This window comes from Myxocyprinus asiaticus, chromosome 32 (genome assembly GCF_019703515.2).
Source record: "Myxocyprinus asiaticus isolate MX2 ecotype Aquarium Trade chromosome 32, UBuf_Myxa_2, whole genome shotgun sequence".
Taxonomy (NCBI): Eukaryota; Metazoa; Chordata; class Actinopteri; order Cypriniformes; family Catostomidae; genus Myxocyprinus; species Myxocyprinus asiaticus.
In genome coordinates, this window is record NC_059375.1 from 14,198,198 (window position 1) to 14,214,508 (window position 16,311).

The window sequence follows — 16,311 nt, forward strand, 5'->3', positions numbered from 1 at the left end:
ATTACATGATTTGCCGATTAATTAATCGCATATCATTTATTTATTGCAAAAGCCCTCCAAATAAAGGTCATTTAGAATAGAATAAAATAATTATAAATATACTGTATAATAAATATTTTAATTCAGACAATTCAAATACATTACATCATATACATCCATATATTGTGGCAACAGACAAGTAAAGCATTAAGATAATACAAAAAGTGTCTTTAAAAATCTAAATATTGTTTGTTTTATTTCCATATCATTGAACATAACCCTATTATTGGTCTAATTCCATCTGCGTTATTTTTTATTCTCGGTCTATGTACTCATGCGTCAGACGGACGCTTTTGGAGCGTCTCACTTGGAGTGTGTTGCGTTTCATTAGTTTCAAGGTGTGGGTAAGAAACAAAATAAATATTTAGGTTTTTTTTTTTTTTTTATAACTATAAATTCTCCCTGCTGAGTAGGTTGCGATATGCACGAAGAATGCAAATCACCAAAAACAAAAGAAGAAGAAAATGAAAGGGGAGATTTATAGTAAAAAAAAAAAGAAAAAAAAAGGACTTAAATATTGATCTGCTTCTCACCTACACTTGTCATATCACTTCTGAAGATATGGATTTAACCACTGGAGTCTTTGGATTACTTTTATGCTGCCTTTACCTGCTTTTTGGACCTTCAAAGTTCTGGTCACCATTCACTTGTTTTTTAAGGACTTATAGCTGAGATATTCTTCTAAAAATCTTCATTTGTGTTCTGCAGGAAAAAATAAATTTATAAACATCTGGAATGGCATGAGGGCAAATGATGAGAGAATTTTCATTTTTAAGTGAACTATCCCTTGCAGTATATAGTATGTAAACACACATTTTCTGTATTAATAGAACACCTGGTTGCCCTACTACATTTGCTCAAATGTACCATTTATAATTGTATGCCAAAATGAAATGCATTTGACCTGACCTTTCATTTCCAGTATGACGAATGAACTGTAAATACCTAAGTCGTGATCTCTATTTTGATTAAAAAAAATTATTAGATTGCCGAAAGTTGACATTTTTGCACATAATTTAATTAAAAATGCAAAAATATTTTTTTATTTCCAAGATGATAACAGGATGTGTTATTGTGACCTCATGTCCAGCAGGCTTCCATTTGAAATGTGTTTTCACTTACTATGTTTAAAAAGTAGTAGGCAGTATACAGTGCATACTGTGCAGTATGAAGTAAGTAGCAAGCTAGTATTCTATTCTGAACATACTGAAGCCCCAGATTTTTCTCTCTTGGTTGAACACTGCCCTCTTGTGTCTCAAAAAAGACGAAAAAGTCAGATCTATGGTACATCTAAAAGCAAACATAAGCACATGGTAATAAAGTATACCACTTCAGTTGATGGTTCAACAATACAACCTTTTTATTGCTTAAACTGCCATTTGGAATGATCTATACCAAAAGGATTATTATCTGCGCAGAAACTACACATTTGGATAACATTGAACAAAAAAACATCAGTGGTCCGCAACATATCAGCAGCTCATAAGACTGCAGGTCACAGAACTAGCAGATACATATGGGTTAGAAGGAACATCCAACCCTTGATAACAGAAGCTAAGGCAAGCTCTATTCATCTGTTTAACATACACACTCATTCACCAGTCTGTCCATTCACACGGATATAAAATACAACAAGCATCACTGCCATGAAGATGGGTGTTTGAGAAAGTCTGGGCCAATTGTTTAAGGGGAAATGAAAATGATCAAGTTGAAAAATGTTATGAAGAGCAGCAAGAGAGTTAAAAATGCTTAAACAAAATCTTTGTTACATTTTAATCTTTAAATGTATCAATAACTAAAATGCAGAACATTCTGTAAATAAAGAGAATCAGTGATTACTTAGAAATCACTCAGGATTGTCTACAGAAAAAACTGGGAACGTAAACATCATACTGTCCATGTTCTTTTCGACTCGAAAACCTATTTGTACAGAGTTTCAAAAGACTTCGGGCCTCATTCAGAAAACACAGACCGAACTCATTTCAGTGCAAATAGTTAATCATAAAGCCATTCTAACGCACTGTACTTTGTCGCATTCAACTGAATAAAACATGAATGAGGCCCATTATTTTCAAACAGTACCTTAAGAAACCCAAGACCTCTGTATTTACATTAAAACCTAATTTTTGAATAGTTTCAGTCTTGTTTTATTTAAGCATTAAAACCGCTCCAAGCCTCTTCAAAAATAGTCATAGAAACACTTACAAGAAAACAACATGTTAATATGAAAATACGACATGTGTCTAAATATGCCACTGTGCACCTCAACGTATAATTTGTGGAAAAATAAGCTTATTAAAAGTAAAAAGGTATTTCTCAGCATATAATGACATATAGTTAAATACTGAAACATTCGGATTGAAAATGATTCATTATCAGAGATCGCACATGCAATTGTAATAAACAAATCAAATATCGTCAGTGTGTCAGCTATGCTGCACTGTTCACTGTTAGAAGTTAAATTCAAGTCAAGTCGTGAGGCTCTGTGCAACGTTTGGCACTGGCGTTAAAAATCGATGAGCCAGCTTCGCCTACATTAAAACCTAAATATATAGATACTGCGTGGCAATGGCCTGACAACCGATATATGCAACTGAACACAAAAAGCAAGAGCGTGTGCTGGAATGATGATAACAAAGATGACAATAAAACAGCATATAGTTACTATACTTCTTAAGTTGTGACCGTTTTTTCTGTATAACTTTAATTAGGTTAGCAAAGGGGAAATTAGGCAGTAAGGCTTGAATGAGCAGAATCACTCTTCTAGCTTACTCTTTTTATACATATGTAGGCAGTTCGTCTTTTTATAAAACTAGTCTTTAAAAAACTAACTTGAGCACTGTGAGGGTAAAGGAATTTAAAACATGTTTCCTGTTTTAGAATAACTCTATTATAAATATATTTTTTACTCTATTGTTTTTTTATTTACTGCTTGGAGTTAGATAAAAACACTCTAGAATAAAGGCTGGGATTTGATTGGAGGAAAGTACATTTGATTGTCCTTTCATGTGCCTCTAAATGTCTGACAATGAAACCGGCTGTTAAAGCTTTAGACTGATGTCACAGTCACATGGGAAGCACTTAATGAAGCATGTGAATGTAATGAGCCTGTAAAGTTCCAGGGGTGTCAAACTCGGTTCCTGGAGGGCCACAGTCCAGCAGAGTTTAGCACCAACCCTAATTAAACACACCTGAAGCAGCTAATCAAGGTCTTCAGGAGTGCTTGAAGATTACAAGGAGGCATTTTGGAGCAAGGCTGGAACTAAACTCTGCAGGGATGCGGCCCTCCAGGAACTGAGTTTGACACTCCTGCGTAAACACTTAAAACAACGAGGAGATGAAGAGCTAATTGGTGTCGGTGGACCCTGCGGTGAAGGTTTTGAGGGGTGGGGAGTTTCAGACGGAGAGCGAGACGAAGCTGTTGTACTGCTGGATGTTGCGTTTGAGGATGTCTGAGCACGGTCCCAGCACCCGCTCGAAACGCGGCCTGTCCAACTTGACGCACTTCAGAGGGCCGCGGGCCACCACAGTGGCTGCACGGGGTCGGTTCATCAGCAGAGCAATTTCACCTAGTGAGTGCAAAGGAATGTGAAAAACTTACAAACAGTCCATAAATATTATATAATTTTATATTAATTATATACAATAACATTGTTATATGTTTTATTATTTTAATTGTTTTCTTATTTATTATTTTTAATTAACTACTTTTAATAGCATCATGATTATTTTTTCATCATTACAATACATTAATTATTATTACACTTATTGTTATTATTTTTTAAATAATTATACAATTATTTAACTTAATTAACTACATTAAATAGCATCATGATTATTTTTTATTATTCATATATTTAAAAAAATAAATAAACATTTTCGTTATTGTAAATAATTATATATTTATTATTTTAACTTGACTACATTAAATATTATATACACTGGCGACCAAAAGTTTGGAATAATGTACAGATTTTGCTGTTATGGAAAGAAATTGGTACTTTAATTCACCAAAGTGGCATTCAACTGATCACCATGTATAGTCAGGACATTAGTAACGTGAAAAATGACTATTACAATCTGAACAAAAATATTCAGATCTTCTTAAACTACTTCAAAGAGTTCTCATCAAAAAATCCTCCATGTGCAGCAATGATAGCTTTGCAGATCCTTGGCATTCTAGCTGTCAATTTGTCCAGATACTCAGGTGACATTTCACCCCACACTTCCTGTAGCACTTGCCATAGATGTGGCTGTCTTGTTGGGCACTTCTCACGCACCTTACAGGCTAGCTGATCTTTTTCTTTGTAATTCTTCTCATAAGGCCTGCACCCCTGAGTCTTCTCTTTACTGTTGTACATGAAACTGGTGTTGAGCGGGTAGAATTCAATGAAGCTGTCAGCTGAGGACATGTGAGGCATCTATTTCTCAAACTAGAGACTCTGATGTACTTATCCTCTTGTTTAGTTGTACATCTGGGCCTTCCACATCTCTTTCTGTCCTTGTTAGAGCCAGTTGTCCTTTGTCTTTGAAGACTGTAGTGTACATCTATATATGAAATCTTTTTGGTACTTTCAAGCATTGTATAGCCTTCATTCCTCAAAACAATGATTGACTGATGAGTTTCTAGAGAAAGCTGTTTCTTTTTTGCCATTTTTGTCCTAATATTGACCTAAAGACATGACAGTCTATTGCATACTGTGGCAACTCAAAAACAAACACAAAGACAATGTTATGCTTCATTTAACAAACCAAATAGCTTTCAGCAGTGTTTTTTATTATGGCAAGTGATTTACTAGTACCAAATTAGCAATTTAGCATGATTACTCAAGGATAAGTTATTGGAGTGATGGCTGCTGGAAATGGGACCTGTGTAGATTTGATCAAAAATAACTTTTGTCAAATAGTGATGGTGCTTTGGTTCAAAATTTACTCAATGGATTAAAGTTCTTTATACATCCCCTGTGGCGGCTGTACGTACAAATAATAACTTATCTCCCTTTTTCTCTCTACAGCGTGGCACGAGACAGGGTTGTCCTTTATCACCCCTTTTATTTGCGTTAGTAATTGAACCACTAGCTGTGGCTTTACGTGAGCAGATTGCTATTAGGGGAATTCACAGAAGAGGTATCGAACATAAAGTTTCTCTCTACGCAGATGATATGCTTGTATACTTATCTCATCCACTTACAAGCTTACCAGTACTGATTGGACTGTTAGATGTCTTTGGCAAAATCTCTGGATATAAAGTTAATCTACAGAAAAGTGAACTCATGCCTATAAATCTAACATCTCATTCTACATTATCTAACTCTTTTCCATTTAAAATAAGTACAGAAAAGTTTAAATACTTGGGTATCTGGATTACTTATAAATATAATAAACTCTATAAAGCTAACTTCTGCCCGCTCATAAACAATTTAAAAGAGGATCTTGACCGTTGGAACCTGCTCTTATTATCTTTAGGAGGTAGAATTAACACGGTCAAAATGAATGTGTTGCCTAGATTTTTGTTTTTGTTTCAAAGTCTTCCTATTTTTTTAACAAAATCTTTCTTCATGCATATAGACACCCTGATATCTGACTTCATCTGGAATAGGAAAATCCCTCGGATACGTAAAGATATACTACAAAGACATCGCTCTTGTGGTGGACTGTCCCTCCCTAATCTTCAGCATTATTATTGGGCTTCTAATATTAAATTTATGTTGTATTGGATCAACCCTTCTGACAACCCGACATGGCTGTTGTTAGTAAAAGCTTCTTGTAAGCCCACATCATTACCTGCTCTACTTTGTACAAAGATACCTCTTTCTGAGTCATTGTCTAAACATTCTATAAACCCAATTGTTAGAGCATCTTTTAAAATTTGGAATCAGTTTAGAAGAGCTTTTTCGCTTACTGATCTCTCATTGCATGCCCCTATCGTGAGAAATCATATGTTTATTCCCTCTATTATAGACACTGCTTTTAATTGTTGGGAAGAGAAAGGACTTGTCACATTGAAAGATCTATATAGTGATAATAGCTTTATGTCGTTTCAGCAAATAAGAGTAAAATATAATATTCCAAATACACATTTCTTCAGATATTTGCAGATTCGCAGTTTTATGACATCTAACACTATTTACTTTCCAGCTCTACCTACTGAATCTCTACTTGATATTATTTTGAAAATCAACCCACTCTCCAAGAATAATATAGGTCTGATATACTCTTTGATTTCCTCACAGAATTTAACATCTTTGACAAAATCAAAGCAACAATGGGAAAGTGAACTTGATATGCAATTTTCAGAAGAAGCATGGCAAGATATTATAAATAAGATTCATTCAACCTCAATCTGTTTACGACATACAATTATTCAATTCAAAGTAGTTCACCGCCTACACTGGACCAAAGCTAAATTAGCAAAATTTTCACCAAATATAGACTCCTTGTGTGATAGGTGTAGAGTTGAGATAGCTAATCATACACACATGTTTTGGTCATGTCCTAAGCTTATTAATTATTGGCAATTAATATTTAATTTTCTTTCAGGAGTTCTGCATTTATCTATTAATCCTTCCCCCATTCTTGCAATATTCGGTTTAACTACAGAACTCAGTTTAGATAATAATGCTAAAAATATGATTGCTTTCTCGACTTTATTAGCTAGACGTCTTATATTGCTTAAGTGGAAGGACAGATCTCCACCTACTTTTAGTCATTGGATCAGGGATCTTATTCATCATCTTGCACTAGAGAAGATTCGATACTCCACTAAAGGCTGTAGTCAAACTTTTTTCATTATTTGGCAGCCAGTGCTGACTTGCATACAGCAAATGGATCCAAATGTAATTTTTCCTGTGTGAATTATTAATTTTATTTATTTATTTTTATTTCTCTTTCTTTCCCTCCTTATTTTGTCTTATATCTGACCCTGTGAGGCCATGATAATATGTTACAGTAAAATCTGTAAGAATATATTTAATAGTGCAGTGGGGATGGGGAGCTCTGTTGGAGCAAGATAATTGATTTCATTTTAATCAGTTTTTGAAATTGCTGCTATATTATACTATGTTAAATATTAATAAAAAGACTTTGAACAAAAAAAAAAATAGTGATGGTGCTGTTTTTACATCAGTAATGTCATGACTATACTTTGTGATCAGTTGAATGCCACTTTAGTGAATTAAAGTACCAATTGCCCTCTGAAACAGCAAAATCTGTACATTATTCCAAACTTTTGGTCGCCAGTGTATGTATGTATGAAAAAATGTATATATATATATATATATATATATATATATATATATATATATATATATATAATATGTGTATATATATATATATATATATATATATATATATATATATATATATATATATATATACAGTGCATCCGGAAAGTATTCACAGCGCTTCACTTTTTCCACATTTTGTTATGTTACAGCCTTATTCCAAAATGGATTAAATTCATTATTTTCCTCAAAATTCTACAAACAATACCCCATAATGACAACGTGAAAGAAGTTTGTTTGAAATCTTTGCAAATTTATTAAAAATAAAAAACGAAAAAAAAAAAAAAAAAATCACATGTACATAAGTATTCACTATATTATAATATATTTTAATTATTACTTTAGTTATTATTTTAACTTAACTAAATTAAATAGCATCCTGAGCCCTCATTTCATGTGAGTGTAAATGTTTAAACATGAATGAGTGCACCTTTAAATAATTAATTTGCTAAGTAAATAATTTGCTTTGAAACTTCTATGTTGTTTTGTTACACTCACCAAAGTAATCTGATGGTCCTAACCGGCCGACCTCTACAAACTCCTCATTCTCTGACCTACGCTGCAGAACAGCTGCACATCCCTGGGGAAGCAAAGAGACATTGTGACTTTAGAAATCAGAACATTTGCACAAACACTGACACACTTGGAGCAGAAGAACAAACCTCACCTCCAGGATGATGAAGAACTCGTCCCCTGGTTCTCCTTGCACCACGATTTTCTGACTGTCCTCAAACTGCACCGGCTCCAGTGCATCAGCCACAGTCAAACGCTCCCACTTATCCAGGGACTCTGCAATGATCACAGACAAACAAACTATACCGTTTTCACTGTCTCATTATAGTCGAACTCTCTACTGTGATTTTACTGGGAGAGAGTATATATAGGGCCATCAAAAAGTATTTGGACATTTAAATCACACTTAAAAATGGATGAATGTCATTGCATTAGATGGTTGCCTTCCAACCAATGGCATTTATTGTATGGCTTCAGAAAACAATATAGCAAACGGACTACTACATTCATAGCTCAAAGAAATGAAACACTTACCTAGAATAGATACTTTGCTCAGGAACTCCTCATACATCTTCCTCTTCCTCAAAGTGCTTCCCTAAATTCAAACAATTCTTCTTGAGTACCAAATACCTCCTAAATAGTGCATTCAGTGCTCTAAAAGTCATGTCTATACCATTAGAATTCTCCTGTAGCTGTCTCTGTCAATGCCCCAGAGCTTGACGTTGGTTTTGGCTCTGACAGTGGCAGCTCTGGGGGTGCCGTAGATTAGAGCCAGCTCTCCAAAGCTGCCCCCCTCTCCAATGCTGGTCACACACTCACTGTTAACATACACCTGTGAAGATATTAAACACCACTGGACCTGTAAAATCAAAGAACTTTACTCTTCAAGATTTAAAATTCAATCACAAAAGCAAAAATGTTCTTGCGGTTTATATATGAAGAGGTTCTAAACTTAGGCGGTGTAACTTACATCCATTTCGCCATGGTCGATGACATAGAAGTTATCGCCCTCATCGCCTAGGAAACAAGTGTGAAACAAACCAAAAAAAATGGTTGAATTATCTAATAAGTAACCAAGCACCAAAGGTGCTGAGGCACCTATTGTTTCTGTTTGTTTTTTTTATTCTGCTCCCTTGAATTCTGTGGCAGCCCATAGAACCGTATGTAGGAAAATGGTGAAAATTGGCACACTGATCAGGGTAGGAATGACTAGCCCCCATAAAATATTTGGGGTCTCTAACTTAAACCCTCAAGCGCTACCAACAGTTCAAAGTTTCACTTATGTTTCATCTTATAACTTTTGAACCGTAATGGCCGATTTTTAATTCTGTGTCGAACCTATGCTGTAGGCTACATTTAGCAACAGCGGTTACAGCATATCCTATGGCATAGCCTGACGTGCACCTCTTAAAAAATGTAACAGCTGTCGTGATGCGCAGAGATTGGTGCACTTTGTAACAGAGACCGCCCCCCAGGATGATAATGATATCTGAGGTAGTGTCACATTCTATCCTAGATTATTTTAATATCAGTGCATCATATCACATTGTATTTGGACTCTGGACCATTAAAGCAATTGTCTCAAAAGGGAGCATCTGCTGTTTTTATGTTCTGTTTGTGTTTCATGAAGTTACAAGCGAACGTGACAAAAGATATCTGTTTACAGCTTATAAACTCTAAAAGCTTTTTTTCCCCACGGGCTTTAACTTGATATTAATTTGAAATGTGAGTGAAATAATATGTGTTGTATTCTACTTGCGAACTCTCCGATCTGCATGATGATTTGACCGTATGTTTGACAGTATTGTGCACAGTAAATAATCATATTTCATAAGTTATGGAAATGGTGGTACTTTTTGTCACTTCTAATTTGTCAGCAAATTAAAAAGCACCTGGTAAGAGTTGGTTATATTTACTATATGCATTAAGTCCTTAAAACTACACCCATTTAGTGTTCGTCAAGCGAGGCATAATTATTACTTAATTTGATGATTTCTTTTTCAGCATGGAACGTCAAAAGTATGCCAAAACATTTATTTAGCCTATTATTATTTAAGCGACTCAAGAACAGGCATACAGTATTTTTCTCATTTATTTGCTCTCTGCAATGCAGGCAGCATGTATAATAAATTATTTGTAGCCTTCCTTAATTTCAACATGTTCACATACTTTGAACTCGTTTTTAAGCCTACAATAATTTAATAAATACTTTTGAATCCATGAATTACAATTACATTGCTTTTATTTATTTATGAATGTATAATTAGCATTTTGGCTGTGTAATCACAGAACGCCGCAGACACCAACACAGAACTATAAATGCAAACTAACGCGTTGGCCACTACGCGGAGCATACGCTTTCGGTTCGACGCAGAACAATAAACCGGCCTTAAGAAACAAAATTATTTTTCCCTCTGGTTACTTGGGTCATGCCAAGTTAAAATAATGTCTGATTCACATGTATCATCTAGAGACTCTCATGAAAAAAAACGTATAAGATTCATAATGATCCAAGACCAAACCCTTTTCATATACCACATCAACGAATTAGATGGCGAGCATGCCAAAATGGACGTGAGGCTGTATCTTTGCAACACTTTAGTGTGTTGACACAAAACATAGTTTATGTCATCACAAGCATGATGTGAGGGTACCTGCACCTCATCACAGTGCCACCTAATGGTCAAGAAATATGAAAAATGGCTACTTTTGCTTAAAACTTCAGAACAGTTTGGCCTAAAATCATGAGACTGGTCACTTTCGTGGAAAACCTACTTTTTCAAACTACTCCTAGGCCGTACATCCAATTTGCACGAAATTTGCTATGTATCATCTAGGGACACTAGTGACAAAAAGCTTTTTGATAGACCAAACTGTTCTCGTGTAACGCATAAATTATATTGAAATAAGGCTCTGAGTCTCATATACTTTTTGGCGTATTGACATGAAACTTCATATGTGGCATTGTGAGCAAGCCCTGACAATACCATATCAATTTGGTGACAGCGCCACCTATTGGTCAAAAGTTAAAAGCTCTTGTATTACACTGTAATTAATTAAACAAATGTCTTTTTTCACCACTCTGCTTAAAATCATCACCAGAATTCTAAATTCAATTAAAATGTTTGCCATTAATGTGCCTGGCCCTGTAATTGCTGCTTGCAGCTATATTTTATTTTTGGATTTATAATCTGCAAAAAATATGAATCTTCAAAAGCTCTACCTTGTTGGATGACAATCTCTCCTGCAATGTAGGTGACTGGGAACATTGCATCAAATATGTCGCTGTAGGTTTAAATGTCAGAAAAATACGGTCAGTCCATGAATTACTAAACATTTATGAGGAAAAAAAAAACCCCAGAAACAATTCATCTAAATCAGTAAGTCACCTTCTCTCATTGTCATCCAAATGTGAGAAGAGCACATTCTTTTCAATAGCTTTGGCAAGTGCAGCCATGGTTTTGTAGTCTTTCGGGATAACCTGTACAGAGAAAATACTTGACTTTAGTACAAATTTGTTCATATACAGTAAAACTCACAGTCATGTAAGACCAATATGCAGAGGCTTCAGAAGTCATGATTGATTTATCAACTGAGTCATGGTTGAGACTGTCAGTGAGCTTCTGACCTTCCTTACGTAGGAGGCGGCATCTTCCTCAGTGTAGACCTCAGCACTGATGGCCCCTCTCCGCCTGCGACCCTTCACCACAGGATTCATGGGAGGAGACACCTCATCTTCACGAGAGTCTGAGCGAGAGCTGCCTTTCTGCTGGTTCAGGAGTTTAGCTTCCTCCTGAGTATGAAACAGATATATACATTCACAGTCAATCATTTAGGGTGGTACTGGTTTTATTCGGATTCAAATAAATGTGACTTTCGTCAATATACTATTAAACATTCATAAAACATCCAAAATAATAGCCAAAAGAATTTAAAAGCTATATTATAGTATAGTTATTCTATACTAATAAAACAGGTATTTTGTAATCAACAGTTACAGAAATACTCAAATCAGCCTGTCTAGCACCAACAATCATGCCACGGTCCAAATAACTGAGATCACATTTTTTCCCCATTCTGATGGTTGATGTGAACATTAACTAAAGCTCCTGACCCGTATCTGGATGATTTTATGCACTGCACTGCTGCCACACGATTGGCTGATTAGATAATCGCATGGATGATTGTTGGTGCCAGATGGGCTGGTTTGAGTATTTCTGTAACTGCTGATCTCCTGTGATTTTCACACACAACAGTCTCTAGAATTTACTCTGAATGGTGCCAAAAACAAAAAAAACATCCAGTCAGCGGCAGTTCTGTGGATGGAAACGTCAACGCCTTGTTGATGAGAGGTCAACAGAGAATGGCCAGACTGGTTCGAACTGTCAAAGTCTACAGTAACTCATATAACCGCTCCGTACAATTGTGAAGAATATCATTTCAGCATGCTATTCTGAGATGCAGGTTGGAGCTGTTTTGGCGGCACGAGGGGGACCTACACAATATTAGGCAGGTGGTATTAATGTTGTGGCTGATCGATGCATATAAATACAATACACAAATGCGTGCATATTTAATTAGATGATGCCCAAAAGAGCATATTCAGATGTAGTACCCCCCCATAGAGCACAACGTTGCCCGACAACTTCTATAGCTGTCTTGGTTCTGAAATTATATATTTCCCATTCCCATTTTTTCATGAAGTTCCAAAAGTGAGCTGATATACAGCATAAGCAACTGCTTCCATCACACTGGTGACAATTCTTCTGGCATCCCTCCACCTCCCCATCTCCACCTTTATATTGCATAACACCTATACAAATTATTATTCATAGTCCCAGTTCTTTATAGGGTGGAAAAAAGCATGTGAATTTTATGACAGTATTATTATAATGTAAATGTACACATGAGTGCAAACCTTTTCAAGTCTCTCAAAGTATTCTCTGAGGAAGGCCATGGGTCTGTCGGGCCGTGAGGTGCACAGCTGGACGATGCAGTCCTTCAGCAGCTGCTGGATGTTGTGTTTCTGCACATATAACTCACATTCTCTCAGACTCATCTCCTCCTCACTGCTCGCACTGCCTGATGCCATGGTAAACGCTAGATCTGACCTTTGACCTGCAGAGGTGAAGAAATAGAAACAAATAAGTAACAGAAATGAAATGTAACCTCGTGTTTGGCGTCTGAGAGACCCCAAAATCCTGCATGAAAAATGTTACAATTATGTTGAAAAGCACATGCCTGTTTTGTGATACAAGAGTGTTCAATAACATCTGCCTACTGTGTTTGGTTAAATCAAAGGAATATATTAAAAGAATTTCAAGGGAGTATAAAGATTCATTTCAAAATTACTATTATTCTTTTTTTTTACACATATAGCATTGGGAATCTCTGGGAACCCAAACATCCAGAACATACAGTCAACTTTAATAGAACATGAGTGTTAAGAAAATAAATAAATCAGCATTTGTCCATTCTAATACTACGTTAGATATTGAGAGCGTTGGAAATTAATGGAAATTAATTTGCGAGTTTAAACAGAAACCACAATAAAACTAAACAAATGTCTTGAGCCATCATAACGTTATTATGAATTATTTAGTGCCAGTTTTATAAAGTGTTTTGGATGTTATGATAAATAAAACAAGCCATTGTTGTGCTTCCCTAAACTCTATTCTCTATGTTCTGTTATTAACACTGAGAAACGCTCAATCTGAACTGGAATTATGTCAACAATATCATTAATGACTGTACATTATTTAGACTAATGTTCTGACCAAGATGAATTCCCATAGAGGACAGGAACAGGATTACTGCATCATTTTAGTAATGGGATTGATGTCAGAAATAATCTGGAGATTATCTTTGTTTCAACACACCTGTCTGATCCAGTGCATGAACAACATGTGTTTATTATGATTCATCATTTGCAGAAAACAACTTCATGTTGCAGATTGATGCTTTTTATTATTATTTGTCAATAACATTTTCTACATAAACCCTTTTCCAACACAAATACTAATGTATGTACGATTTACATCACAATTTTTAATCCATTTTGACCATGACGAATACACCATAAACATATAATGTATAGCATATATAATATAATTGTATCATATCCTACATCAAAACAAATGTCTAAATATACAGAGTAGACACGTTGCTGTCTAAATGCGTAATCGAAGCCTCATCGAGAACGTTAAATAATAAAATATGAAACGGTCGTCGTATTTAATATGACATTTCAATATAAGATGACATACATTTCTAATAGAAGGCCGCAGAGTCTGTATCATAAACAAATGACGTTTACAGCATTAGCGATAATCACACGTTTAATTTTACAACAAACCGCGCAACCACAATGACATACGAATTCCAGTTATTCCTTACCGAGCCTGTAAAACGCGACTCGGTGTGTGTGTGTGTTATTCCGTTATTCCGACATTCAGGCACAGCTACTCTATTTATTCTGCACACGCGCTTGAACGTCTGCCCACCGGAAACGGGTAAACACCAATCAAAGCAGAGATTATTTAGCAGACACGGGCCACTTCTATTAATATGAATGGGAGAAATTGGAACGCTCAACCAAGAAGCTCTGAGCGCCAAACGGTTAACGGATGTAGAAAGGAAGTCCCGCCTTACAGGTAAAAGAGCCAATCACCTTTTAGATACAAACATCACTTGTCAATCAACTCAAGAACGCACATGCGCATTAGCTATACAAGCCGGGAAAATTGAATATTTTTAAAGTAATGTGAGGTAAAGAATACAATTTATGATTCCAGTGTTGTCAGATTTTATTGTTGATTTGAAAAATGGTCTTAGATCGTCATCTTGACCAACCGTTTTTGAGGTGTTGGTCTTTCTCCATTCAAGTAGATAAGGAGCAGCACTGACATGACTGGAAATAGTCTTCCGACATTTTTCACGTATAAAAACCCATGGCAACTTTAAAGAAAACGATGCACATGTTTACTTGAGTATCAAACTGAGAATTTTTTATACATTTTTCTTTATGTAAGTTTTTTTTTCTCCCCTTTTCTCTCCAATTTGGTATGCCCAATTCACAATGCGCTCTAAATCCTGGTAGTGGCGTAGTGACTCACCTCAATCCGGGTGGCGGAGGAGGAATCTCAGTTGCCTCCGCGTCTCAGACCGTCAATCCGTGCATCTTATCAGGTGGCTTGTTGTGCGTGGATGCTGCGGAGAATAGCGTGAGCCTCCACACACACTAGGTCTCTGTGGTAACGCGCTCAACAAGCCACGTGATAAAATGTGCGGATTGGCGGTCTCAGACGCGGAGGCAACTGAGATTCGTGCTCCGCCACCCTGATTGAGGCAAGTCACTACGCCACCAAGAGGACCTAGAGCGCATTGGGAACTGGGCATTCCAAATTGGGGAGAAAAAAAAAAAAAGGAAAGAATAAGACATCATAGCAAAGCAGCTGAGGGGGAATTTTAAAGGGATAGTTCACCCATAAATGAAATTCTCTCATCATTTACTCACCCGCATGCCAACCCAGATGTCTATGACTTTCTTTCTTCTGCTTAACACAAACAAATTTTTTTGCAGAAGAATATTTCAGCTCTGTAGGTCTATAAAACGCAAGTGAATGGTGACCAAAATTTTGAAGCTCCAAAAGGCACACAAAGGCAGCATAAAAGTCATCCAAAAGTTTAATCTATGTCTTCTGAAGTGATCTAATTTGTTTTGGGTGAGAACAGACCAAAATGTAACTCCTTTTTCACTATAATTCTTGACTTCAAGAGTCTCCTTGGTGATCATGATTTCAAGCTCGATTACACTTACTAGCTTCAACCACCAGGAAGTGTAATCGAGCTTAAAATCATGATCATGCCTATAGATGCCAATGACAAGATTTACAGTGAAAAATTAGTTTCATTTTGGTCTGTTTGCCCCCCAAAACCAATTAGATCTTTTCAGAAGACATGGATTAAACCACTGGAGTAATATGGATTACATTTATGCTCCTTTTTCTTTTGTTTGTTTTTTTTTTTTTTTTTTTTTTTTTTTGCTTTTTGCTTTTTGGAGCTTCAAAGTTTTAGTCAGGGTTAGGGTTAGGGTTTATACTTGCATTATATGGACCTACAGAGCTGAAAAATTGTTCCAAAAATCTTTGTTTGTGTTCTGCCTAAAGAAAGTCATACACATCTCGGATGGCATGAGGGTGAATAAATGATGAGATAATTTTCATTTTTGGGTGAACTATCCCTTTAATGGAATTTCATATAATGGAAAGTGCTATTAGCACTGTGGTTCAGTATCATACGTGACAAATTTAAAAATCTTTGAAAGTTAAGAGATATCTGTGTACATGATGATGTTTTAATGTTACACCATTTTCCAAACCACCATAGACCTGAATTTAAGCAAGGTGCAGTTGCCATCGAACAAAGAAGTTGCCTTTGAACAAATGTTTACAGTATATTATTCATATGAAGAAGA

The 16,311-nt window shown here is 35.9% G+C and overlaps 1 protein-coding gene across 2 annotated transcripts; it reads right to left on the reverse strand.

Moving 5' to 3' along the window:
- Window positions 1–1,374: 1,374 nt before the first annotated feature.
- Window positions 1,375–14,388, reverse strand: prkar1ab (protein kinase, cAMP-dependent, regulatory, type I, alpha (tissue specific extinguisher 1) b). Of its 2 annotated transcripts, none has more exons than XM_051666576.1 (11): window positions 14,232–14,388; window positions 12,754–12,953; window positions 11,464–11,628; window positions 11,225–11,316; window positions 11,059–11,120; window positions 8,806–8,852; window positions 8,509–8,667; window positions 8,370–8,430; window positions 7,990–8,111; window positions 7,821–7,902; window positions 1,375–3,608 (listed from the first exon to the last, which is right to left on the reverse strand). In XM_051666576.1, the coding sequence occupies exons 2-11, from the start codon at window positions 12,925–12,927 to the stop codon at window positions 3,436–3,438; spliced, it is 1,137 nt and encodes a 378-aa protein (XP_051522536.1). In that variant the 5' UTR covers window positions 12,928–12,953; window positions 14,232–14,388; the 3' UTR covers window positions 1,375–3,435. The 2 variants fall into 2 exon arrangements, with proteins under 2 accessions (XP_051522536.1, XP_051522535.1); XM_051666575.1 differs by having other exon boundaries at window positions 8,509–8,694.
- Between the last annotated feature and the right edge of the window lie 1,923 nt (window positions 14,389–16,311).